The sequence below is a fragment of the Rhizoctonia solani genome, chromosome 9, assembly GCF_016906535.1.
Source record: "Rhizoctonia solani chromosome 9, complete sequence".
Lineage (NCBI taxonomy): Eukaryota > Fungi > Basidiomycota > Agaricomycetes > Cantharellales > Ceratobasidiaceae > Rhizoctonia > Rhizoctonia solani.
The window spans coordinates 1071380-1094959 of NC_057378.1; the positions used below are offsets into that span (position 1 = coordinate 1071380).

Sequence of the window (23580 nt, forward strand, 5' to 3'; positions counted from 1 at the left end):
GAGTAAAACTAATTTCAACGAAGGCGTTTTTACTTAGTTTGGTCCACTAAGTCGAGACAAACCTCCAGTAGGGCTACCTGAAACCATTGTTGTGGATTGCCTTGGGAGCTAGTCGCGACAAATCGTTCATTGAGCTGATTGGGTGTTTCGCTATGTAGGGCGGAAACCCAGGTGAATTGATTAATTGGTGGGAGAGTGTACACAAGGCAACCGAATAAACAAGCAAACATGCACAAAAAGGCAAGATCATTATTACTCGTCTCCAATTTTGGGTGCAAGGTAATACTGGATATGGCCCTGGTCGAATTTATAGTGAACCTATTAACGCTACGGATTAGGACACAGCTAAAGCAATTTTCTGAACGACGCACCAACAGCGGAACTTCATTGCTCATTTTGAGTGTGACCGTGTTGGCCAAGGAGGTCGACTTGGAAAAGTTGACCAGATACTTCAGCGAGAATGTCAAATTGACACTCTGGCCAAGCTCTACCATCACGCCACCTGACGAGTCACCGTCATCGTTTTTCGATTTCTTCGGCTGCGAGCTGCGTTTACGCTTCTTGGAAGCACCGTCAGACTCCTCCTCGCCATCGGAGCCTGCTTCTTCGTCATCTTCCTTCTCTGCTTCACCGTCCTCCGAAGCGGGCTTGAATAGCTTTTCGCCACCATCGTCTTCCTCAACATCTTCGTCAGCATCTTCCATCTTGACGTCGGCGTCATCGGTCTTCTTCCTCTTCCTCGGCTTGTCACCCTTCTCCTTCTTGACCTTGGTCTTCGCATCCTTTCCATCAAGGTCTTTGTAGCGCTCGCGGGCACCCTCTGTGGCCTTGAGCAAGACGCTACCGTTGGCGGCCTCACCGTCCGCAGAGAAACGAATTCCTTCCTTGGTAACCTCGATCTTGACCGACTCGCCGAGGGCGCTCAAGTCCCGGACGATACGAGCAAACTCGCCAGATTGCATCACCACAGTCGCGTCGTAATCAGTCTCTGGGATACCCAATGTATCTATATCGATCTCCATGAGCTTCATTTCGTACTCGGCGATCCTGTCCGAGTCTACAAAAGTTGATGAGTATCTGAAATATTTTGTTCAACAAACGCGCTTACTGCGTGCTTCGTAGACTAAATTAAGAACGTCAGCGTTGTCATTGGCCTTGAGGGTGACACGGTCATCGTCCTTGGCGCATTTGAGAACCTTGGTCAATGAACCGAGATTGACTCCCAAAGGCATGGGTCGGTCGCAGCGATATTTTCCGAAGCCTTCGGGCTCAAGTTGAACGGCGACTAGCGCGACATGAGAGTTGTCCATCGCTTGAAGTTTCTACACCCATATGTGAGCTGGCGTTATAATATCCATAGAGCAACACGTACCAGGCCCTCATCGCCACATTCGAAGTTTGCGTCTGTTACGAGTTCTTTGATAGCTAATCACGGTTTAACGCGTTAGATACAAGACCGGTTCATTAAAGCCAGCGAATACGTGCCATCAAGTAGCCTTTTGAGGATAGATGCTTGTTCGAGACGCGCCTCAAGCATGTTGATATGTACGTGTGGTGATGGAAGAGTGGCGGTGGGACAGTCGAAGAGAAGACAGGAACGCGTCTACACGACACCACGTGACTGTGCTTCTTATTTAATCATCAAAAAGGGTGCCCCATGACTCCTTGTCAATCCGATATGGTGTAGTGGCTAACATTATCGCCTCTCACGCGATAGCCCTGGGTTCGATTCCCAGTATCGGAGTTTTTTTCTTGCTGTAACGTAGGGCATGTGTTGATTGACACTGGCACTCAGACCAACACTTTTACAATACACAAACATTCTCAACATTAATTCTACACTGTACGATTATATCGCCCTTATCCCAGAGAATAACTAAAATATCAAAGCTGAGCTCCCTAGGCCTTTCGAATAGTTGCCATTTTCAACAAGGACGACCCGGACTCTCCTTCCAATACAGAAGGCTCCAACTCTTCCCGTAGAATACCACGCTTCTCGAGGGCATAGTCCCGGCACTCTTGAATACTCTTCTTCTGTGGTTCATCCTAGAAAGACATTTACACTTTATTCTACTAGAGGGCAAAGAACACTTACACGGAAATCAAACGTTCGTACCGTCAGGCCAGGCCAGTTATACTCAAGCAATTGACGAAGATTGTCGAGCATATCCGGCGGAGGAGCGTAAGTGCCACTTCCATTATCGATCCATAGTTCCCAGGCCATTTCATGATCGGGAATCGTGTCATCAAAGTCTGCCCACCCACAAGAGGGTCGGGGGTGAAATTCTGTGCAGGCCTTAGGTTATATCTCATACTGAAAATCACACCACGTACCTCCAGCATACCTCACCGTCTCTGCACAACTGCTGTGAAGCGCATGTTTGCTTGCGAAATCTACAAAAAACGCAGCGCCCGTCTCACTGAATCGGAACGTATCTTCGTCGATTATGTATGTATACACCGCAGGCTTGATGCGCTGTACATGCTCATGAGGGATAATAGTGCTAGCGAGATTCGCAACACCACCAAACTCGGCATCCGAGGGAACCCGGCCGCCGGTGGAAGCATTAGTCCGAGCTCCCGGTTCCTTGGGAATATCATCAGGTAGATGATTACCTGTGCATTCCATACTATGGATATCGCTCGCAGGTTGACCACAAACCGGACATGTACTCTGGCCGGCAGCATCGGGATTTACACCCATCAGTCTTGCCAAACCTTGGCCACGGCGCTCGTCGACTTTGGCCCGAAACAGAGACCAAAAGTCTTCGGCGTTGTGGAGTATACCAGTCCTGTTGGCGGTAGTGCGTGCGTAAAGCAAGCGATGTCCTGCTATGATTGGGCCCCGAACAGTAAGAGATAGGGGCCCAGAGAATACGGCTTGGGCGGCGCGGTATTCTCGGTTCCAATGTTGTCGCTGATTTCCAAAGAACAACTGAATTCCTTTAAGATAAATTTTCCAGGTAGAGTATCGTCTTGCTGAGGTTGTTTTTGCAGTAAATGCCCCAACAGTTGGGGATAAACTTGAAGATTAAGAGTTAGATAGATAATAGGGTCTGAACGGAGATAACATACTGTATAGAATACCGACATGGGCCATCAAATATATAAGCAGGCAGATTGGGGTATTCAGCCGGCTTGGAGATTATCTGAGGGCCAGGATTTAGTATATTAAACGGATAGAAATATAACGGTTGGCCAACCTCAATTTGGAAGGTTCCGTGATCCCGACGTAACAAGCTCACGATTGGCACATCTCTAAGACCACCAACATAGACGTCGGTAATCTTGAATCTTCCGACGTAATCGTCCATGTATTGATTCTCATCCTTGTCGTATACCTTGACCTTTAGAATTGCGAGAGATGGAACTGAAAATGAGGACGATCAACCACCAGAAATTTGAGAAGATCATCGACCGCACCATTACGGATCCTCCAAAACTCGTTCCATTCTGGATTCAAGGTATTGGGTAAAGCCCGCGACCTACGTAACCGTCAGAGCCTAAACGCACCCCTATAATTCTCATGACTCACGTATAGCATAGAACATCGTCTATCTCAGCACGAAAGTATGGGTCACATCCGACACCAACCACATCCATCCGTGGTAGGCCCTGCGCTGAAATAAATCTGATCTCCAAGTCCAAGGCATCTGAGCCCGCTGTAGCCACCCCTATCGTCGAGAGTGAGTTCGATCTACCCAGAGACTGATTCGAATCGAAGCTCCCTGTTGGAGAGACGGACGAACGACCCCAACGACTGCCTTGATCAAGCGAACGGCGGTCACGAGTGGCGCTTAGCCTCGATGGTGCAACTTCGCCAACAAAGTCATGCTGGCGGGACTCCATCCGCTTATCTTGAATACGATCTTTTATTCGAGTTACGAACCTGGACATGATGGGGAATTGACTGATATGGAGGGATGACGGTGGTAGTTTGGGCGCCTGATATATAGTGCTTCGAGACCCTTGTGGCGATGCTCCCAAGCTTTCACAGGCCTGGGTTGCCGAGCACGGGAGCCGTTGGAAGTACGGGAAGGGGTGTAAGGTGACGGCAGGGTAATAGCATAAATACCGTCATACACACACAAGACTAACACACGAACCACGAAGCGTATCGGGAGTGAGTAACAGCCTCACTCAAATTTGATCCCAAAATTCCCTTTATATACAACACAGCAGTGACGCCAGTGTATAGTGTATCATTATTTCCCTTGACCTGGACTAAAAATAGCATAGCTTCTTCGATTGCAATTTACAACATAAATTTTCAGGTACGGGCATATGAGATAGATATCGAAAAATTAATCATCACTTTTCGAGATCTTCGATGATCTATTAGTTGAGAGTACGAATGAAGTTCTATCAATAGCCACTATCAGACTTCGATTACCAATTCAATCGTACTCGCTGAGACCCGTTCCGAAAAGGAGACTTGAGCAATCCGGGACTCATGATGATATGATATGATCGATGAAGATGCAGGTGTTATTCGAACAATGGCTCCGTATATAACAAAACTTGTAGCGGCCTAAACATATGTGGCTCTAACCCATTTTCGGGACGTTGATAGTAGCGATTTTCCAGATTTTGCCTCCCTGTTCGCTGGTCAATCCGGTAGCGGTAGCTCCACCAGCAGAGGCAGCCGTCTTGCCAAAGTTGGGGTCGGCAGCATCGAGGGTGATGACCGTGTTGGTATACTTCTGGGCAGAGATGGTGCCAGTGCATCCGCCGTTACATTCGGTACCAGTGCCCCAGCCTATATGCGCCCGAGTTAGACAGACTGCTCTAAGTGGTTATAATTTAACACATACCCTTCATGTATGGTCCAGAATCAGAGGTGAGCTAAAGTTTTAGTTAGTTCGTAAACACGCGAATGACAATAGACTTAGAATAACCTACCGTAGAGACAACTTTATTATTGATTGTGACGGTTTGAGTCCAGGTCATCTTGTTGGATCCGAGTTTGCTGGGGGAAGCCATTAAATCCCTTTCTAATGAGTCTCATATATGAATACATACTAGTTCATAGTCACGGCATCGGTAGGTTTGACGACGGCAGAAGGTCCATCACGCTGGCCAAACCAGCCGAACACGGAGGCGCGAACGCACCACTCGCCCTTTCCGGCACCACACCAGCTGTTATCGGGCCATTGCTCCAAGGTGGTCTGTTAAAGTCTATCAGAATAAAACAGGATGTCGAGTAGCTTGGACCCGGCTGACCTGTACAAGGTCACCAGTGCCATTGGAAATTCCGGGCCTGGAAGTCCAGTAAAGAGTCAGTCGACTGGACCTCACATATGGCTAACCCAGAATAAGAACTGACCAAAGGAAAAGCATGCCAGTCTGAGTAGATGGCGCAACTCCAGGGTAAGGGTAGTTGTCATCTCAATGATATTGGTCTTTGCAGGACCAAGCGAATAAGATCTAACAAATTGAGGTCAATTAAGACTATTAGCACGCCAACGAACTGGATTGTATGCGCTTACCCTCCCCAAGTATCAGCAGCTACAAGTGCCGCAGTGCACATAATAAGTGTAGAGATAAATCCCTTCATTGTGTAACGATTTACGAAAGAGTGGAAAATAGAAAGAATGGATTTGATTGGTGGGGTTCTGCTCAAGACCAGCCTGTATTTATATGTTCTACCTTGGCTATTATGCGGAGAAACTAAGCAACGGAATAGCATGGAAATATCACACTCTTACTACGGTAAAACATTGCGTGTATCAAGTGATCGTTGCTATTGCATCTTCGATACTTTGGAAAGTCAATAGTAACCAATGGAAGCAATGCCTTTCCTCCATTTGCATTTAGGCTTGGAACATTTGTACACTCCCAGGAAAGGCTAGCGACCGCGATTGCCAACCAATTGTTCCAGGCCGAGGTTTGCACTAATGCACGTGCACAAAGCATGTGGGACACGGCCAGACAGAAAACCCGGTTTGGAATGACCACAAACGTCGATTGCTCCATGGTCTTTAAATCGCCTTGATCTAGGACAATCAATATTGTTGATCCGTGAATGTCCTTGGACGGTATCATAATTCGCCGACCACTCTTGTATCAAGCTGTATGTGTTCGTCAGGTAGCTGCTCTCGAGTTAAATCGCCCTACTAAACTAAGTATCACCCAGTATAATTCGTTGGCGAACCAAACAGTCTGCTTATATGCATTCAAACAGATGACAATCCAACAACTCCCGTTTCATTAAACTGCGTTGATATCCTAGCCCCCAGAGTTTTACGGAACACCGGCCCTTGGGGAATCGATGTTCCAGGTTTGGTGTGGAATCAGCAGCAGCTTATAGTAAGCGAGCTCAAAATCTTTATGGTATTGGATTAGTATTGGATCTTTCAAGGGTTTGTGCAGCCGTCGCGATCGGTTGCTGTGCTCGGCTCTTAATTAGTTGATCGCGAGTAACCGTTGCAGCCCGGCCCGTTATCATTTTCAAAATGAAGCGTTGGCGTGAAGCCGAGGTTTACGATTAGATAATAACATCGAGCACCGTCAGATGAATCGTGGTCTCAATGAAATGAAGTTGTAGACCATCGATAAGCTCAATAACTTTCAGCTACTCATGCAATTATCTAGCAGATACCATAAGTGAAAATCAGCCCGCGCTCGCGGTACGGCCTAGTTGGAGGAGTTGGAGCGATTACTCGAGGAAAAGGCGTAGGAAACGGCGGTTGGCGGAGCCCGGCCCGTCGCAAGGCGGCGTGGGTCAAAATGGCAGTAGATTCAAGTAAAGCGTGGGCGGATGGGCCAACCGTGCGTCTACTGTACAAAGGGAACGAATCGAGAGAGAGAAAAGAAAGCTACTCATGCAATTATCTAGCAGATACCATAAGTGAAAATCAGCCCGCGCTCGCGGTACGGCCTAGTTGGAGGAGGGAGCGATTACTCGAGGAAAAGGTGCGGTAGGAAACGGCGGTTGGCGGAGCCCGGCCCGTCGCAAGGCGGCGTGGGTCAAAATGGCAGTAGATTCAAGTAAAGCGTGGGCGGATGGGCCAACCGTCTACTGTACAAAGGGAGGAACGAATCGAGAGAGAGAAAAGAACTTGAAAGAGAGACCAAGATGAGACTGGCATACAACAAAAAACAGAAATACAAGGGGTTAAGAGGGACAGAGTATAGAAGGATGATACTGACAGCAGTAATGCGACTGGGTGAGACGGTTGGATAGTCTGAGAAATCGTGCGGGCGCGCAATGGGGGCGAGTAGCGGCTCGCCATCTCCACGCTGGGTATATGTGAGCACTGAATCTAGGTGCGATCAAAGAAATGCTCACTTGCCACCAGCCGTATCCAATGTCCCAGCTGGTGGAATGTATCTGTGGAGATCACGCATACATTTCGCGAGCGCCGGGAGGTAAAATAGATCCCTAAAAAGGAAAGGGTATCGCCTCCGCCCATTGGAGAATCTGACAGGAAGCACTTGGAAACAATAGCGGCGCTCACCAAGAAGGGACCGCGGGCCCATAGAAGAGTAAAATAGGGCGATGGAGATCGCCGAAACATAGCAAACCGCGGGCGCATACAGTGAGGGAGGTCGGTAGTGTTCAAATACCACTGTAGTTCATTTTCCTACCTCAAACCAATAAACTTGACAAACCAATAAACTTGACACGCCTAACAACATCAATTATGCGGATTGTTCTGCTCTCTACCAATATACTAGGCTCGTAATTCGTTTTTTGTGAGTCAGGTGTTATTGCCTTTTCTTAATGTCCAGCTGATAGCTGATTCGCGCGTTTTTTGCACGCCAATGCATATCCGTAAATTTATAGGAATCGTATCTTGCTCGCCCTTGTCCTGATAATTGCCGCGCACAGTTTCTGTTTCTGTATTATTGTAGGTTAGTTGGTCCGGAAAAAAGTGTCAGAAAATGGTGGCCTTATGCTGTGTCTGGCTCCCGGGCTCCGTCAGTTGGCTTACACGCATGAACTGCCACCCAGCTACTCCTCAAGTGCCAACTTGAGCGTTGACATCAGGTGTACGCGGAGCCGTGACAAGCTCATGTCGAGGAAATTAGGCTGTACAAGCATTGATTTTCATGAACTCATGCAATAGTCACGAATACGCCTCATTTTTTGTAATAAAATAAAGTAAAATAAAGATATATTGCGGCCCCACCGCAAGCACAATGCTAGACGTCCAATCAGTCTATGGCATCCCACTTTGATTACATGGGCCATCAGATTTTGAAACACGCATTGGATATGCACCTCGTGTTTGTTCAGTGTGCTACGTTCCAATTCGTGTAGATATATAACCAAGCAATTGGGACATTCTCCCTTCGGCGCCCAACTGATCGAGGCGTAGTCACCACGACTCGATCTCGGAAAATTGCACGCATCGGCTGAGGAGGTCATTCCGAAGCACTGAGAAAAATCAAAGCTGTCAACTTTGAGCCAACCAACCCTGCAGTCCCTGACTAAATGATCTCACAGTTATGTGGGGAGGTCTATTTCGAGTGTTGTGTGGGCGAATGCCAAGGGAGATTATCAGGCTGACCGGCCAGATTTATCATTGGTACCAACTGGAGTAAACCATTGGTTAAGATTAAATATCTGTACTGTAAGAACAGAAAAACTAAACACAAAAGAAAAGGGGACACCACAACACAGGCGGTGTGCAAACATTGGTGATCAGTGCATAATTGATCAGCCCTTTACACAATACGTGGTTGCTTGTTATCGGTTCACCATAGTAGTTTTGCCATGTTTCCAATCCAAGTTTATTTGACCATTGCGGTATGATGGTAAGATAATGTGTTTCTATAAATGCCTTAATCGGGAAACGCTTGGACAGTATATAATTAGTCAAAGTGGGCCAAGAGTCGGCTTACGATATACGCGTGGACCTGGTGATGCCCAGCCATGAGCTTGAATCAAATACTTTACGCGACGTACAAGGCCCCGGAGAACCCGCAGCTGTTAAGGTGCTCCACGCAGGTCAGAGAAAGGTGATTCTCCACATCAGGTCAGTCTGACGTAGTAAGCGCCACCGATATAAACGTCCAAAAGCTTAGCCCTTGCGAACAATTGCAGTCGTATCTGTGCAGACACCCTCAAAGCCAGCCAACCTGCCAAGATTAAGGGATTGAGCTGCTTGATCCCCACTTGAAAAGTCTAGGCTTGGAAGAACATTGGTCCAATACAGGCGACCCACCGGTTGAGACCGGTCACGTGAGTAAGTTTTGGGTTTTTTGGGGGGCGGTTCTCGGCTGTCAAAAAAGCGAACAACCAATCAAATGGCAAATTCAGCCAACGTTTGTGGTCGTGTGCCATTAATTCAACCCCTTGAGATTCTTGCCATGCAGGCGAGAATCCGAGCACATAATTCCATCGGAGACACTCCGACGTTTATAAGTCGTTTTCACGAAGACTTGTCTCCCTCATCCTCCCCTCCTCCCTCCCCTTCGTTGACCATGTCCGCACCGGTCACGGATTCCCCTGCTACCGCTCCCAACAACAACCGCCTTGTTGCGGGGCTTGAAGAGTGCGAGCAAGACAATCGCCCTCCTTTCGTTCTTAATCGCACTGAGCTTCGGCTCCTTGTCATCGCTGGGATCGGTTTCTTCCTTGATGGCAAGTTGACACATATCTCCATGTTTTATCCAATCTAACATACTTCTCAGCTTATGATCTCTTCATTATCAACCAAGTGGCCCTCATGTTACAGTACCGCTATTACGGAGGTGATCACCTCCCATCGGGACTTGAGGGATTCATCAAGGCAGGCGCAAACATTGGCTCAGTAATTGGACAATTCCTTTTTGGTTACTTGGCGGATGCCTTTGGCCGTAAAGCAGTGTGTAAGTTGCGCCTATTCGCCTGGCTGCGTTAGTACTGATCGGATGTTTAGATGGAAAGGAGCTTATGACAATTATTTTCGCCACAATTCTTTGCATCTCTGTGCCAGCATACATCGGCTCCGAAGGTAATTCAGCCTTACTTTGTCGTTCTAGCCAGTACACTAAAAGCCATGCGTAAAGGCGTTCTCATCTGGATTGGTGTTTTCCGTATTGTTCTTGGAATCGGCGTAGGGGGAGATTACCCCATGTCTGCTTCGATCACAGGAGACCGAGCTTCCATTCGTAAGCGGGGCACGATGCTCACATACGTCTTCGCGAACCAAGGGTGGGGGTCATTCGTAGGAAGCTTGGTGACAATGGCCACCCTCGCTTGTTACAAGACTGCAATGGACAAAAATGGACAGGTCTACAAAGTTGATGCAGGTGAGGCATGCTTCGAATCCAGATCGATTTCGACATGTTGCTAATAATAACACCAGTGTGGCGTATCGTTGTGGGCGTTTCGCTGATTCCTGCGTTCGGCACACTGTATCAGCGATTGACTCTGCCGGAGTCGACCCGTTTCAGTAAGACTCGCAATGCCGAGGCTGATGAGGCTCAAAAGGAGGATGAACCCCAAAAAGAGAAGGAAGCTGAGCTCAAAAAGGCAGCGCTTGATGCATCGTCTTCGGAGCAATCGAGCGTCCAGGCCGAGGCTGCTGAAATCAAGAAGAAGGCCCATATTCACGAGTTCCTTGAGTATATGTCCGAATGGCGCCATGCGAAGCTTTTGATTGGCACTGCGCTATCTTGGTTCCTGGTCGACATTGCCTTTTATGGAATCAACCTCAATACTTCTGTCGTCCTCCAGCAAATCGGATTCGACGGTGCTGGCAATAACGCATGGCATAAAATTTTCCGTGTCGCTACCGGAAACTTGATTATTACGGCCCTTGGATTTGTCCCCGGATACTACGTCACCGTGCTCACTGTTGAGTGGCTTGGCCGCAAGTGGATTCAAATCCAAGGATTTATCATGAGTTCTGTATTCAGTGAGTACAAGATTCTATCAGCTTATTAAATTGCGACTTACCAACTTTTAATAGTCGCGATCCTTGCCGCGAAGTTCCATACTTTGTCATCAGTCGCTTTCATCGTTTGCTTTGCTCTGATGCAATTCTTCTTCAACTTCGGTGCTAATGCTACAACTTATGTGAGAATTTTTTTCTTGCCGAGATAACCGGGGGCTAATAGATAACTCTCCATCTAGATGTACCCTGCCGAGCTCTTCCCGACTCGCTACCGCGCATTCGCACACGGTATTTCAGCCGCGTCCGGTAAGGCCGGCGCTATTCTAGCCAGTCTCGCCTTCAACGCTCTAAGCAAGAAGATCGGGACTCCTGCTGTATTATGGAGTAAGCATTTTAACCGTAATGTTATATAGTACTGACTACGTGTCTAGTATTCGTTGGGTGCAATATCGCTGGAGCACTAGTCACGCTTGTCTGTCTTCCTGAAGTACGAGGCCGTGACCCGGATGCTATTGAGCTTGAAGAGCGTCGTCTAGCAAGGGAGCAGGGAGCCAATTCTGCATAGAGGTCTAATGTATTAAAATTTTAACGAGGGAACTGGATGACTATATCAATGATAATGATAAACATTCGAATATGATTCTGCTAGAGTGATGTGTGGATATGCGAGTAAATGCTCAACTTGAGTCTTGTTGTACGATCATACGTCTAAAGTCTACCATTTTATGGCGGCAAATCACGTGTTATACCTCTTAAATACACCTATACTGTAGTAGATTGACTATCATAACCATTGTGGGACCTACATGTAAATGAGGCCCAAAAGTTCTCTTGGACAATTGAGCCGAGACGTGGTAGCTGCGCAATATATTCCCAAATCTTAGCGCATTTTCAATGGAAGACGTGGCTGGTAGAGGTAGATGAGTAAATAGTAGGGCCTTAATGGAAGGAGGGGAATATTGAACCAGAGTAGATTGCCTTTCCGGTGTGCTCAAATAAGGGTGCAAAAAGAGCTCCGATACTGGGAATCGAACCCAGCGCTATCGCGTGAAAGGCGATAATGTTAGCCACTACACCATATCGGATTACTTATCCACCTTGATTTGTGAATGGTATAATTAAGATATGAGAGGAAATCTATGAAACAAAGTACTTATTTAATTAGTACTAATGAAAGTCTCAGGGTTTTACAGTCTACGAATGCGGATGCCTACCCAGGTTAACCGCAGGAGGACAAACGGCTGAGACGCGAGGTGTCGCAGCGAGAGTATTGTCACTGTTCCGGGATTTTCAGTGTGTCTGCGTCAAGCTACCAATATAATTGCGTAATGATGCATCAGTGCGTTTTGTGTTCTGCCAGTAAATTACTTTGCTGATGGAAGGCTATGAACATGTGACTGCTTATAGATCCTATTCAACGCGAGTAGAAGATCATGAAAGCACCTGATTTCTGTTGGCCTTATGATCCCCATTGAATTTGCCCAGTAATACTGTACATACCAACAGAATCTCCTTTGGGACTATACAATGCAAACACATGTTGTTTTGTTTGCGAGGAACATACGATATTTTGTGGGCATTACGGAAGCCGCTATCACGCGCCAGCAATATTTACGGCAGAAAACCGATCTCATTCCGTCACACCGAAGATAAGATACCAACATACATGCTTAAATGAGCTTGGCTTACGGCTGTGCGTATATATGCGTGCATACGTACAGAATAGCGCGGAGTTTTGCGGGCGTATCGTCGGTAGTAAGCTCTGATCTTTGCCTACTGACCTGTACGCAACAAGTTGGCGGATTCGCGGTTTTGGCGGCCCGTCGTGTCTCAAAATTCCAGTGCTTTGGAAGGAATGCCTTTGCAAATATTATCAGGACCGCCCTGAGACGAGAGTGAAAGAGTGACATGCGCGGCTGCGACCAAACTCAGCAAGTTGTACTAGGGCCAAGGACAATCCTTGGTACATAGCACGGTATTAGTTATTGGTTTGTCTTTCTCTGTCTATCGTGTATTTGTGCCTCAGATGATTCTGGCGGCACAAACTCAAATCCTGAGTCTGATGTCTTGCCCCCAATTCATAACTGTAATGATTCGCCCACCCACCCTGACTAAAGTTAGTCCGATCTACTTTGATAACCGATATAGCTTAATAAATACATTGTTGCTCGATATCAGGCCAGATTGAATGCATATACTTAAGCCATGTTCCAGATCCTATGACTAATCAGATTGACCGACCTAATCTTGGATACATGGATTAACAAAGCAAAGTTAGTCATAATCCATGGACTTTGTTACAAAGAATTCACCTGACATATAGTAATCCACGGTATGCTCAACCAGACGATCTACCGATCGTAATAATCTGCGTTGTTTGCAGCCAATCATACCTTGATCTCGACCGGGCCGTCTTGCTGTCATCAGTTGGTTCTTCCAGTTGTACGAATGGAAACGGATGCTATTTTTGACAACGCAGAGGCGATAAGCTCAAAACCAAGCGGCCTTGGCTTTCTCCATATGGTAGTAGGCTGTTCGTGACAACGGAAGTTTCGCTAAACAGTCAACCTACGCACGGATACAGGCCCCTGTGATCAATGCCACGTCTATGTATATCCAATTGCAAGAAGTGCTGACCTCGTCACAGGTTTAACCGAGGCCAAACATCAAGGGTTTTCCTGAACACGTCCGAGGAATGACTGTCAAGAGCCTGTTCCTATCGTAATGAGCGGGGCCTCGGCTATGCCTAATAATAATTTGGGTACCCGATTGCCAAGTCACGCGCACGCTTATATGGCTTCTTCAAGGGTCCGGGACGGTCCGGTCGTGTAAAGTATACTAGGTAGTCATACTGCCATAATGAACATCTCGGAGAAACTTTGGCTACCCCCGCATATAGGTTGCGTGGGATAATTATTGAATCACTGGCAGGCTGGAACTTTGGTCAGATGCACAGCGATATCACGTACACTGTCAATGTAGCTAACAGTTGTTACGAACCCATTGGTTTCGTCTTGAGTTGAATTGCGCGATCGTACTGTTATTTAAGAGTACGCAATCCAGCTCAGGTCGGCATCAGCTCTGCAATCTCGCCTTCAGACATTTATTCTCACTCTCTCGACTGTTTCGATATGCACTATCTTTCCTTTGCAGCTCTTGCTTTTGCGCCCATCTTGGCTATTGCGACTCCTGTTAGCCGTTGCACGGGCACTATCGCCTCTCTGGATGACGTCGCTGCTGCCCAGAAATGCACTACTGTCACTATCAAAGGCTTTACTGTCCCTGCCGGAAAGACGTTTGAGCTTTCTCTCCTAGACAACACCGTTGTCAACATGGAAGGAGACGTAAAGTTCGGAGTTGCGAACTGGGCCGGGCCGCTATTTTCCGTCTCGGGAAAGGGTATCACATGTAAGCTGAGTTCAATGCATGCATTGGTCATTTGTGGCTAATATGTATATCAATCTAGTCAACGGCAATGGCCACACGTTCGATGGTCAAGGCCCGTCCTACTGGGATGGTCAGGGCGGTAATGGAGGTGTGACCAAGCCCCACCCGATGATGAAGATCAAGATTTCGGGTACATACTCCAACGTAAAGGTCCTCAACTCGCCCGCACATACCTACAGCATCTCGAACCCTGCAAAGCTGGTCATGTCCAAGCTTACAATTGACAACTGTAAGTGCCCACATAATCCACGGGTGGCACCGATATATGTACTAACATCGTCTCTAGCTGCAGGAGATGCCCCGAATAATCAATCCGGAGGCAAGGCCGCCGGTCACAATACGTAAGATTCTTCAGCTATAACGCCCATCTGCTTCTCACTTTAACCACTCACACTTTCAGTGATGGCTTTGATGTTTCCACCACCGACCTCACCATTGAGGACAGCACCATCCGTAACCAGGATGACTGCATTGCCATTAATAAGGGCTCGAACATCATCTTCCAGCGCAACTCTTGCACCGGCGGTCATGGTATCTCTATCGGTTCGATCTCGACCGGAGCGACCGTCCAAAACGTACAGATCCTGAACAACCAGATCATCAACAACGACCAGGCTCTCCGCATTAAGACTAAAGCGGATGCTACCAGTGCTTCTGTCTCTGGGATCACTTTCTCTGGCAACACTGCAACTGGCACAAAGAAATTCGGTGTGATTGTTGACCAGGGATATCCCACTACACTCGGAGCTCCTGGAAATGGGGTCAAGATTTCGGTGAGGCTCTTGCTGGAAATATGCTTCAATTCGTCGACCGGCAAGCTGATCTAACCAATTCATTAGGGAATTAACTTCACTGGAAGCACCAACAATATCGCAGTCACTTCCAGCGCTCAGCGAGTGGCCGTTAACTGTGGCACAGGATGCACAGGTGCGTTATTAATCAAAAGTTAAGTTTATTGAATTGAAAACTGATGTCGTGTTTTTACTAGGCACATGGGATGGTCCAAATTGACTGTGACCGGAGGAAAGGCCTCTGACAGCAAGTACAGATATTCGGGCGTCAAAGGAGGTAGCTTCTGAAAGTCCGTAGCTTGAGCTATTTATTTTCGTCCTATTCCACTCCGCGAACTATGTCTACATTTGAATTATACTATTTATAACCCCAAAGGTGATTGCATAATTGCAAGTGCTACATATTGGAACGCTTAGTCAAGCGCCGTGGCGCTGTAGATCTCCAACTCGATCAAATTCCGTAATGGGGAACAAAGCGTGACTCGGTTTGCCACCTGCCCTGAGTTCACGGACATAAGTTGAAGTCCACTCCGCTAGATCCTGAGTTACCCTCCGATCGCTCAGCACATTACCCCATTCCACTCGCTAACTGACGTCTTCTTATCGTCGGTCCTAATCACAAACCGGATGCAGGCCTATCTCAGTACTTTTGTAGCTACCCCAACAGATGGTCGCGATACGTTAACTTCGCTTGCGCAGGCAAGACATTCACAGAAGCTCGATTTAAATATTCTAATCACGCCCTCTTAGTTTGACACAGAGACTTCGATTTCCGACCTCCTCCTCGTTCTCAAGAATCCGTCGGAGTGTGTCTTCGTCCGTTCTACTTTAGCTATGGTTGAGCTTACTTCGGCACCAGTGTGAAACTTGACCGACCCGCTCACGCTCGGTGGGCCTACACTTCACTCATCCAGGGACTTCCCGGCCGGTATACCTCACAAGACGCGTCCCAGCCGTGGCTCATTTATTGGGCATTACAAACCCTTACATGTCTTGGGGTTCAATTGGACCCCGCCACCAAACAGCGGTATGTAGTCTTCCGACCGTACCAATCAACTGAAGCAAACAGTGGGGGATTATAGCACTATTGATACAATCATCGCAAATCAGCATCCTGATGGTGGTTTTGGAGGAGGACCTGGTCAACTACCTCATTTACTCCCTACTTATGCATCCGTATGCTCACTAGCTACTGTTGGGAGGTCGGGCGAAAAAGGTGGATGGGATCAGATAAACAGGTCTGTTTGACATATGAGTAGGTATCCGAGATTTACGCTATGGTTTCTCAGGCAGAAGTGCTATGAATTTTTTATGAGGATGAAACAGCCGATGGATCATTTGTCGTTAACAAGGACGCCGAAGTGGATGTCAGGTTTATTGCCTTTTTCTTTTTCATGATCTGCTCGCGTCCATCTAACCGATTGATAGGGGAACATATTGTCTTTTAGTTGTAGCAACTCTCCTCGACATATTAACTCCAGAATTGGTGGAGGGAACTTCCGAGTTCTTACGCAGCTGTCAGACATATGAGGGAGGATTCGCGTCCTCTTCCACCCATATTACAGCCCAGAGGATGGTAAACCTCAAGTGCTATCTGAAATTCGTCCAACCCTAGGAGAGGCCCACGGCGGCTATACGTCATGCGCCATTGCTAGCTGGGTATTACTACAACCCTACCAGAAGCCGGAAGGTACATAGCTTACCAATCCGAATCATTGGTTATTGATTACTCGTGCCAGATCCAAGGTCAATGTGAAAAAGCTGGTACGATGGGCGACTGGAATGCAAGGTCTTCCGATAGAGGGAGGAGGGTTCCGCGGCCGGACCAACAAATTAGTTGATGGCTGTTATTCGTGGTGGATTGGAGGGCTCGAGCCCCTTTTGTTGGAGCTGCTCGGGCTTGGTAATGACGAAGGAGAGACCGAGGTAGTGAGTCATGTCACAGAGGAAACAGACAGCGAAAGTGCGTGGTCAGATTGTGATTGTTCGTGACTGGGCTCGCTAGAATGACCTTTCACCTAACGTACGATTTTACAAACGCAGACGCCCCGATGGCCTTGTTCGATAAGACATCACTGCAACGGTTTACTTGGTCTCATCTCAGCTCCATCCGGTGGGCTCCGCGACAAACCCGGAAAGTAAGCAGATCTCAAATAGCTCGGACCGGGCTGTAACAGACTATTATCTAGGGCCGCCGATCTTTACCATACGGCATACAATCTAGCAGGCTATTCAACGGCTCAGCATCGAGTTTATCGATCTTTAGTCACAGAAAGGAAATTGCTTGATGCCTGGAAGAGCTCAAGCGGTGTCATTCAAGGTTCAGAAGAAAAGATACGGAAGATAACTTGGGCTAGGATATGCGCATGGCAGGAAGATGAAGGTGCACATTTCTACCTCGGAGGGGAGGGAAATCGGGTGGTGAGTTGAATTGATGGATTACAAAGTGATTTGATTTTGCCGTGATTCTGAGCAGATTGGTCTACAGAATGCTACTCACCCTCTATTCAACCTGACGATATCACACACGCGTGCAATGATGAACTATTTTACCAGCAAGAGGGGCTCTAGCGACTCCAGACTCTAGATTTATAGTAGATGATAATGAAGCAGTTGATGCACATACGTCGATCGTGAAATATAAGCAATTTGGTATCTCTGCAAGGAAAGAAATTTTAACATCAAACAATAATCATAAAAACGGAAACACAAAACACAAAGTCAAATGATTCCTACATCCAAAAAGAGCTCCGATACTGGGAATCGAACCCAGCGCTATCGCGTGAAAGGCGATAATGTTAGCCACTACACCATATCGGATTAAAATAATTTTGTTAATGGGCTTTATACCATTGAATCAGCTTGAAAGTCAAGCAATTTGACTGTATCTATTCCGTGATGTGTTACTTGCCAGACCAATACAGTGACGTACAACAGCAACCACCTCTATGGATATCTCCAATGAAACTTAACCACATGAAATTTAACTGCTACTGCATGCTGACAGATAGAAGGGCTGCTCCTCCGCCCACGATGCTCAAACCGATGAGGTAATGGTGGTTTACTTGCAACCACCTGACTACTGAAACTACCGACTCGAGCGGCTAGTGAGAGGATCAATAAACATTACTGATGGGTCGCTGAACATGGGCATCCACGCTTACTGAATCGGCTGATGATTCACATCGCTTCCCCGCATGGACGTAACTTCGCCTGGTTGCTACATCTCCCACGAGTTTGCCCCGGACATTTGGCGTGCACGTTAGATAGTTTCCACAATATTAGCCGCGTATCGTTGTCACTTCCAACTTGTACGAGAGTCATGTAAACCTAACGGCATTCTTCCTATTCGCTGGCAAAGATGAGGTTTCGCGTCTGAAGAAGATATATGTATATATGTCTCATATTCCGATAAACAGTGTAATACAAGTTTGGAATCTTGGAAGACGAGCGAGTATCATACCAAAACTAGTCATTTCGGACCATGCGATAGCAACAGGTGATAAAAGATCAGCGTGGTGGTACGTACAGCTCGGCTTGGCTTCACGGCATTTATTTTTGGATCATTTGTAATTAATTTTGACCATAGTCTGGGGGCAATAAGCTGAGGAATTGCAGCAAGGGTCAGATACAGCATAAAAACCCAGTGTCCCAAGCGACACAACTCACAGCCAATTTCTCTTCCTTTCTTTCTTGTCTTTATCCTTCCTCGGCAGGAACACCACATTCTCTGCTCATACTTCACAGTCTTTACCTTTAAAAATGCGCTTCTCTCTTGCTCTTGTCGCTCTTCCGGTTGCGTTGGTGGCCGCTGCTCCTGCTGGAAAGCGCTGCACCGGAACAATCTCGTCGTTGAATGATGTTGCTGCAGCTCAAAAGTGTACAACGGTAAGTACAATTGTACACGTCTGAAACAACAGCAGAACTAACGCATAATTAGATCGACATCAAAGGCTTCACTGTCCCCGCCGGCAAGACCTTTGCCCTTTCTTGCCTTTCGGGTACCACAGTCAACATGCTCGGAGATGTTAAATTCGGAGTCGCCAACTGGGCTGGACCACTCTTTTCGATCAGTGGCACCAACATCAAGTGTAGGTCTACTTTCTTGATGGTATTATCAATACGCTCACCCGCCGTGATCTAGTCAACGGTAACGGCCACACCTTTGATGGGCAAGGTGCCTCTTACTGGGATGGACAAGGCGGCAACGGAGGTGTTACCAAACCTCATCCATGATGAAGATTAAGATGTCCGGTACCTACTCGAACGTCAAGGTCCTCAACTCGCCCGCCCATGTATACAGCGTTGCCAACCCTGCCAAGTTGGTTATGTCCAAGCTCACTATTGATAACTGTAAGCCACCATAATTCACGATACGAGTATATGCTCAACGCACTTTGTAATTTTAGCCGCTGGTGACAAGGCCAACGGCAAGTCAGGCGGAAAGGCGGCAGGCCACAACACGTGAGCATACAATTACAGATGTATTCTTTGACGAAACTAATCACGTTCTAAAGCGACGGCTTTGACGTTTCTACCACCGATCTCACCATCGAGGACAGCACCATTCACAACCAGATGACTGCATTGCCATTAACAAGGGCTCGAACATCATCTTCCAGCGCAACTCTTGCACCGGTGGTCACGGTATCTCCATTGGCTCCGTTTCTACCGGGGCCACAGTTAAGAACGTCCAGATCCTGAACAACAAGATCATCGATAACGACCAGGGACTTCGTATCAAGACCAAGGCCGATGCCACCAACGCTGCCGTCACCAACATCGTATTTGACGGCAACACTGCGACTGGCATCAGGAAGTATGGTGTTATCGTTGACCAGGGCTATCCTACCACCCTCGGCAAGGCCGGCAACAGTGTCGCTATGTCTGTGAGTATATGCGGATGAGTTAGCATTATGCTGGTGCTAACTGTTTGACCAGGGCATCTCCTTCGGTACCAACAACATCGCTGTTACCTCGAACGCACAGCGCGTTGCAGTTAACTGTGGCTCCAAGTGCACTGGTTAGTTTGTGATTCCCACATATGTAAAGATGTCCCCCACTAACGAACCATTCTACTCAGGTAACTGGGACTGGTCTAAGCTCAAGGTGACTGGAGGCAAGGCCGGAAAGATGTACAACTACAAGAACATCAAGTCCGGAAGCTACTAACTTTCAGCGAGCCAGGTCTCAGAACATGGGCTCCCGGCGGGGTCCGGTTCGTCGTTGAGCGTGGAACGACTCAACAGTTTGCATTTTCTCTTTACTATCTCATAATGTCAGCTGGTGTCCCTGTCCCAGAGTTAGAAACTCGATTATCTTCTTTTGTCCTCATACTTTTTATCCTAATACCATACCTACCTTGTTCCACTTCATCATATGCGCGAGGTCGGCTGTGTGATTATGACCACTGGATAGGATAATCAACTACAATACACCCTCGTCTTAAGCGTCCATGTCTTACAAAGTGAGGTATCAAAAATAAACCTGTTATCAACTACGATGGCGGACATCATCAACCCCTCGAGTCCGATTCCGTTCCCCTCTAGACAGGTCCCTGTCTCTTCCTCGGTCCTTATCTCTGTCTCTGCCTCGCTCCCTGTCTCTATCGAAATCCCGCCCCTGTATTTCTCCCGTTCTCCATACTCATCTCTATATGACCCTCGCGATTCGGATCGACTACTTTCTGAGCGATCACGCCTGTCCCTATGGTCCCGATCCTCATCCCATCTTCGATCGGAGTGCCTTCCCCTCCTTTGCTCCCACGCATGATGAGCCTCCCGCGTCTCTTCTTGTTGAACACATCGCTATACCCGCCGTCACGCACGCTATACGGAGTATCCCCTCCGACCGAAGACGTAGCATCCATTTCGGCCCGTCGTTTTGCTATCAAAGCTTCCGCACGGGCTCGCTCAGCCGCCTCTCGAGTGGTACGCTCGGCGACAGCGTCTTTGGGCCCGGATGAGTTTGATGTACGTGGGGGTGCAGGTGGCGGCATGGGATTAGAAGTTCGTGTGGAAAGTGCTCGAGAACGAGCGGCGAGGTGCGATTTCATGTCTTTTAATGGATCCAAATTCGTTTTGGAGGATGTTCTAAAGGGAAGATACATGAGGTATATAATAAGAATGCACCAAGGGGTAGATACGTACTTGTTACCCCGCGATCGTTTGCCCCATTTTTCACGCTCGGTCTCGGGCTCTGTGCGTTCCTTGAGCTGAACCTCCTCGTCGGTCATATCTTTTGGATGCTTTAGGCCTTTATCCATGTACCACGGGCGCCTGTCTTTCTCATCCGGCATCAACGGCACACCTCGCTCCAGCTCTTTTTCCTTGGCTTTATCGATTTCCGCCTTGGTCTTTGCCCTGCCGCTATGCTCCAATGTATTTTGATGACTGTGCTCGAGCTCTTCGAAAAAGTTGGTATGTCCCGAAGCAGAAGTCAACGTCAATGCGCCCCCTTCTCCCTTTCTTTCGAGACAACATGTTCAGAAGACGAAGAGGAGCGATGAGCGGGTTCCCGCCCTGGAGGAGTTTCTCTTCCTCTCGCTGTTGTTTATGCTTCGAAGGCTTGGATTCTGCTTTGGCACGTTCGCGAAGTAGAGATATACGGGCCTCTGAGTCCTATAATCGTTGACTGCTTAGTTGCTTAGTCGACCGTATAAACGGTGGTTTGGGCTTGCTTACTGCAAGTGATACCCGCCCATCCTCGATAGCCTCCTTGAGGCGAGCTTCTTCTTCGTCGCGGCGCACTCGTTCGATGTTATCGGCCCGGTAAGGGTGATATGATTTGTGGTGGGCGATGTTGAGTTTACCCATGATTGTGGCGAGTGTGGTTGGGTACAGCCGTGGTGGTGGCAAGAAGCAAACAGCTCAACCTTCAAATGCTCAGAATTAGTCGTCATAATCACGTTGGATAGATATGTTGATGATGAGCAGTTGTCAATCCGATATGGTGTAGTGGCTAACATTATCGCCTCTCACGCGATAGCCCTGGGTTCGATTCCCAGTATCGGAGACTTTTTGCATCCACCTCCACTACTCTTTCGATCCCTTGACATCGGGTGAAAAGTTCGATTACTCATAATGTTGATTGTTTTCGACTCGGAAGATACTTTACAAACACTTTAATGTTACCTAACAATAGGCAAAATCAAACTATAAGACCTTTGTCTTGTGGTTGCAAAAGATCAGTTGTTGCATTAACATCGATATACTACAATTGGTAACAAAACAGCGTCCACTACTGCACAGACTCAAAGCAGGGTATAAAGAACAATTCTCATGAAACAACATCGGGCGCGCGTCATTGAGATGATAGTAGTCCCGCTTCAAAGCAGAGTGGTCATGACAACAGCCATGGCCGCAAGGGCACCCGAACCTGCAGCTGCATTGAAAGTAAGAGCACCATTGGCACTGGAGCCAGTTGGGGTAGATCCAGCCCCGGTGCCAGTAGTGGTAGAGCTCCGCCAGAGCCGGTAACTCCAGTAATCGAGAAGGGACCAACTGGGTGTCCTGCTTGAGTGCAGCTATCGGCGTAAGCTATGTAAAGGTAATCAGCAGGTGAACGTAAACTCAGGATAAATGTACATACAGTTGACGGAAGCTTGGAATTGAGCCTTGTAGTTGTTGATATCAGGTTGGTTCTTGTGGTAGTCGATTCCACAGTTACCACAGTCGACAATTCCTTGCCCCATTTCGTTGGTGCACATGCAAGCCAGATCGGTACCGCAAGACTGTGGAGAACATTAGAAACTAGAACAACATAGTCCATTATTACTCACAGTAATCTTTTGTACTGACGCACACTTGGCCTGGCACTGAGCTGGAATATCGGGGATGGCAGAGCCCTGGCGAGGGAAAAGTGAAGCAACGGCCTCTCCAGGAGTAGCGAGGACGCCAGAGACTTTGAAATGACGATTTAATAAGACGAGTAATCATATTTAAGTGCAACTTACCAGCCACAGCAATCAAAGCAGAAACGATAGTGAAGGCGCGCATCGTAAGGAGTGAATGGGACAAAAAGTTCAAGTCAGGAAACGAGGCAACACAACAAGCGAGAACACGGAAGTCAAGTGAAGAAGAAAAAAAGCAGGCCAGCTGCACGACTTATTAAAGTGAGAAAATTAAATTGTCTGTCACAACCCTTGTCGAAGTTGGTTTGGACGCCTGAGCTGAAACGGTGACCTCCGAACCGTTGATGGACTTGGCGTAACCATGTGGCAGTGTTCGGCGCTTAGACCCTGAAGATCAACTTTGTTTCAGCATTGGAGGTTCCCGCATTTACTTGGTCGTCAGAGCTGATAACCGGACTCAAATCGATAAGTCTATCGTTCATATTCTTTGAGAGTCATGAGGAGTAAAAGGCAGATTTTCTATCTTTCAATGTGTCTGAGGCCTCTTGGTAAACACCAACCACACATAGGGCAGACTCAATCGCGAACCATCAGTCCCGCCGGCTGACGTTCGGGTTGCGAACGAGCCTACAGGGTTGCCACAGCCCGCGTCCCCCCCATC

The 23580-nt window shown here is 47.7% G+C and overlaps 7 protein-coding genes and 3 non-coding genes across 10 annotated transcripts; 4 read left to right on the plus strand and 6 right to left on the minus strand.

Annotated features, from left to right (window-relative positions):
* Positions 1 to 252: 252 nt before the first annotated feature.
* On the minus strand, positions 253 to 1537 carry RhiXN_07878 (proliferating cell nuclear antigen; the record flags this gene model as incomplete). Its single annotated transcript, XM_043327694.1, has 5 exons — positions 253 to 318; positions 372 to 1057; positions 1109 to 1322; positions 1373 to 1425; positions 1453 to 1537. 5 exons carry the CDS (start codon positions 1535 to 1537, stop codon positions 253 to 255), a joined length of 1104 nt encoding a protein of 367 aa, XP_043183079.1.
* A 135-nt stretch (positions 1538 to 1672) lies between these two features.
* Positions 1673 to 1744, plus strand: RhiXN_12406. The gene has a single exon. It is a non-coding gene; the product is annotated as a tRNA-Glu (tRNA).
* Positions 1745 to 1899: 155 nt separating this feature from the next.
* On the minus strand, positions 1900 to 3897 carry RhiXN_07879 (C2 domain-containing protein; the record flags this gene model as incomplete). Its single annotated transcript, XM_043327695.1, has 8 exons — positions 1900 to 2046; positions 2096 to 2286; positions 2335 to 3023; positions 3076 to 3149; positions 3204 to 3370; positions 3424 to 3485; positions 3536 to 3674; positions 3702 to 3897. 8 exons carry the CDS (start codon positions 3895 to 3897, stop codon positions 1900 to 1902), a joined length of 1665 nt encoding a protein of 554 aa, XP_043183080.1.
* Positions 3898 to 4547: 650 nt separating this feature from the next.
* On the minus strand, positions 4548 to 5557 carry RhiXN_07880 (uncharacterized protein; the record flags this gene model as incomplete). The annotated part of the gene is made up of 7 exons (XM_043327696.1): positions 4548 to 4759; positions 4815 to 4845; positions 4903 to 4969; positions 5023 to 5168; positions 5224 to 5260; positions 5299 to 5427; positions 5490 to 5557. 7 exons carry the CDS (start codon positions 5555 to 5557, stop codon positions 4548 to 4550), a joined length of 690 nt encoding a protein of 229 aa, XP_043183081.1.
* A 3875-nt stretch (positions 5558 to 9432) lies between these two features.
* On the plus strand, positions 9433 to 11394 carry RhiXN_07881 (Sugar (and other) transporter; the record flags this gene model as incomplete). Its single annotated transcript, XM_043327697.1, has 8 exons — positions 9433 to 9577; positions 9643 to 9819; positions 9870 to 9944; positions 10000 to 10242; positions 10299 to 10850; positions 10905 to 11011; positions 11069 to 11213; positions 11261 to 11394. The coding sequence occupies 8 exons, from the start codon at positions 9433 to 9435 to the stop codon at positions 11392 to 11394; spliced, it is 1578 nt and encodes a 525-aa protein (XP_043183082.1).
* A 448-nt stretch (positions 11395 to 11842) lies between these two features.
* On the minus strand, positions 11843 to 11914 carry RhiXN_12408. Its single transcript has one exon. It is a non-coding gene; the product is annotated as a tRNA-Glu (tRNA).
* A 2046-nt stretch (positions 11915 to 13960) lies between these two features.
* On the plus strand, positions 13961 to 20239 carry RhiXN_07882 (polygalacturonase; the record flags this gene model as incomplete). The annotated part of the gene is made up of 23 exons (XM_043327698.1): positions 13961 to 14237; positions 14296 to 14505; positions 14563 to 14617; positions 14677 to 15049; positions 15116 to 15203; positions 15828 to 15873; positions 15927 to 16094; positions 16150 to 16243; positions 16384 to 16439; positions 16496 to 16643; positions 16723 to 16757; positions 16807 to 17030; positions 17172 to 17205; positions 17257 to 17488; positions 18815 to 18955; positions 19008 to 19158; positions 19212 to 19282; positions 19342 to 19420; positions 19477 to 19531; positions 19585 to 19714; positions 19765 to 19956; positions 20009 to 20090; positions 20151 to 20239. The coding sequence occupies 23 exons, from the start codon at positions 13961 to 13963 to the stop codon at positions 20237 to 20239; spliced, it is 3030 nt and encodes a 1009-aa protein (XP_043183083.1).
* A 433-nt stretch (positions 20240 to 20672) lies between these two features.
* Positions 20673 to 21882, minus strand: RhiXN_07883 (uncharacterized protein; the record flags this gene model as incomplete). Its single annotated transcript, XM_043327699.1, has 4 exons — positions 20673 to 21159; positions 21217 to 21435; positions 21545 to 21687; positions 21751 to 21882. The coding sequence occupies 4 exons, from the start codon at positions 21880 to 21882 to the stop codon at positions 20673 to 20675; spliced, it is 981 nt and encodes a 326-aa protein (XP_043183084.1).
* A 127-nt stretch (positions 21883 to 22009) lies between these two features.
* Positions 22010 to 22081, plus strand: RhiXN_12407. Its single transcript has one exon. It is a non-coding gene; the product is annotated as a tRNA-Glu (tRNA).
* A 327-nt stretch (positions 22082 to 22408) lies between these two features.
* On the minus strand, positions 22409 to 23064 carry RhiXN_07884 (uncharacterized protein; the record flags this gene model as incomplete). Its single annotated transcript, XM_043327700.1, has 4 exons — positions 22409 to 22605; positions 22658 to 22799; positions 22848 to 22969; positions 23022 to 23064. 4 exons carry the CDS (start codon positions 23062 to 23064, stop codon positions 22409 to 22411), a joined length of 504 nt encoding a protein of 167 aa, XP_043183085.1.
* Positions 23065 to 23580: the final 516 nt, after the last annotated feature.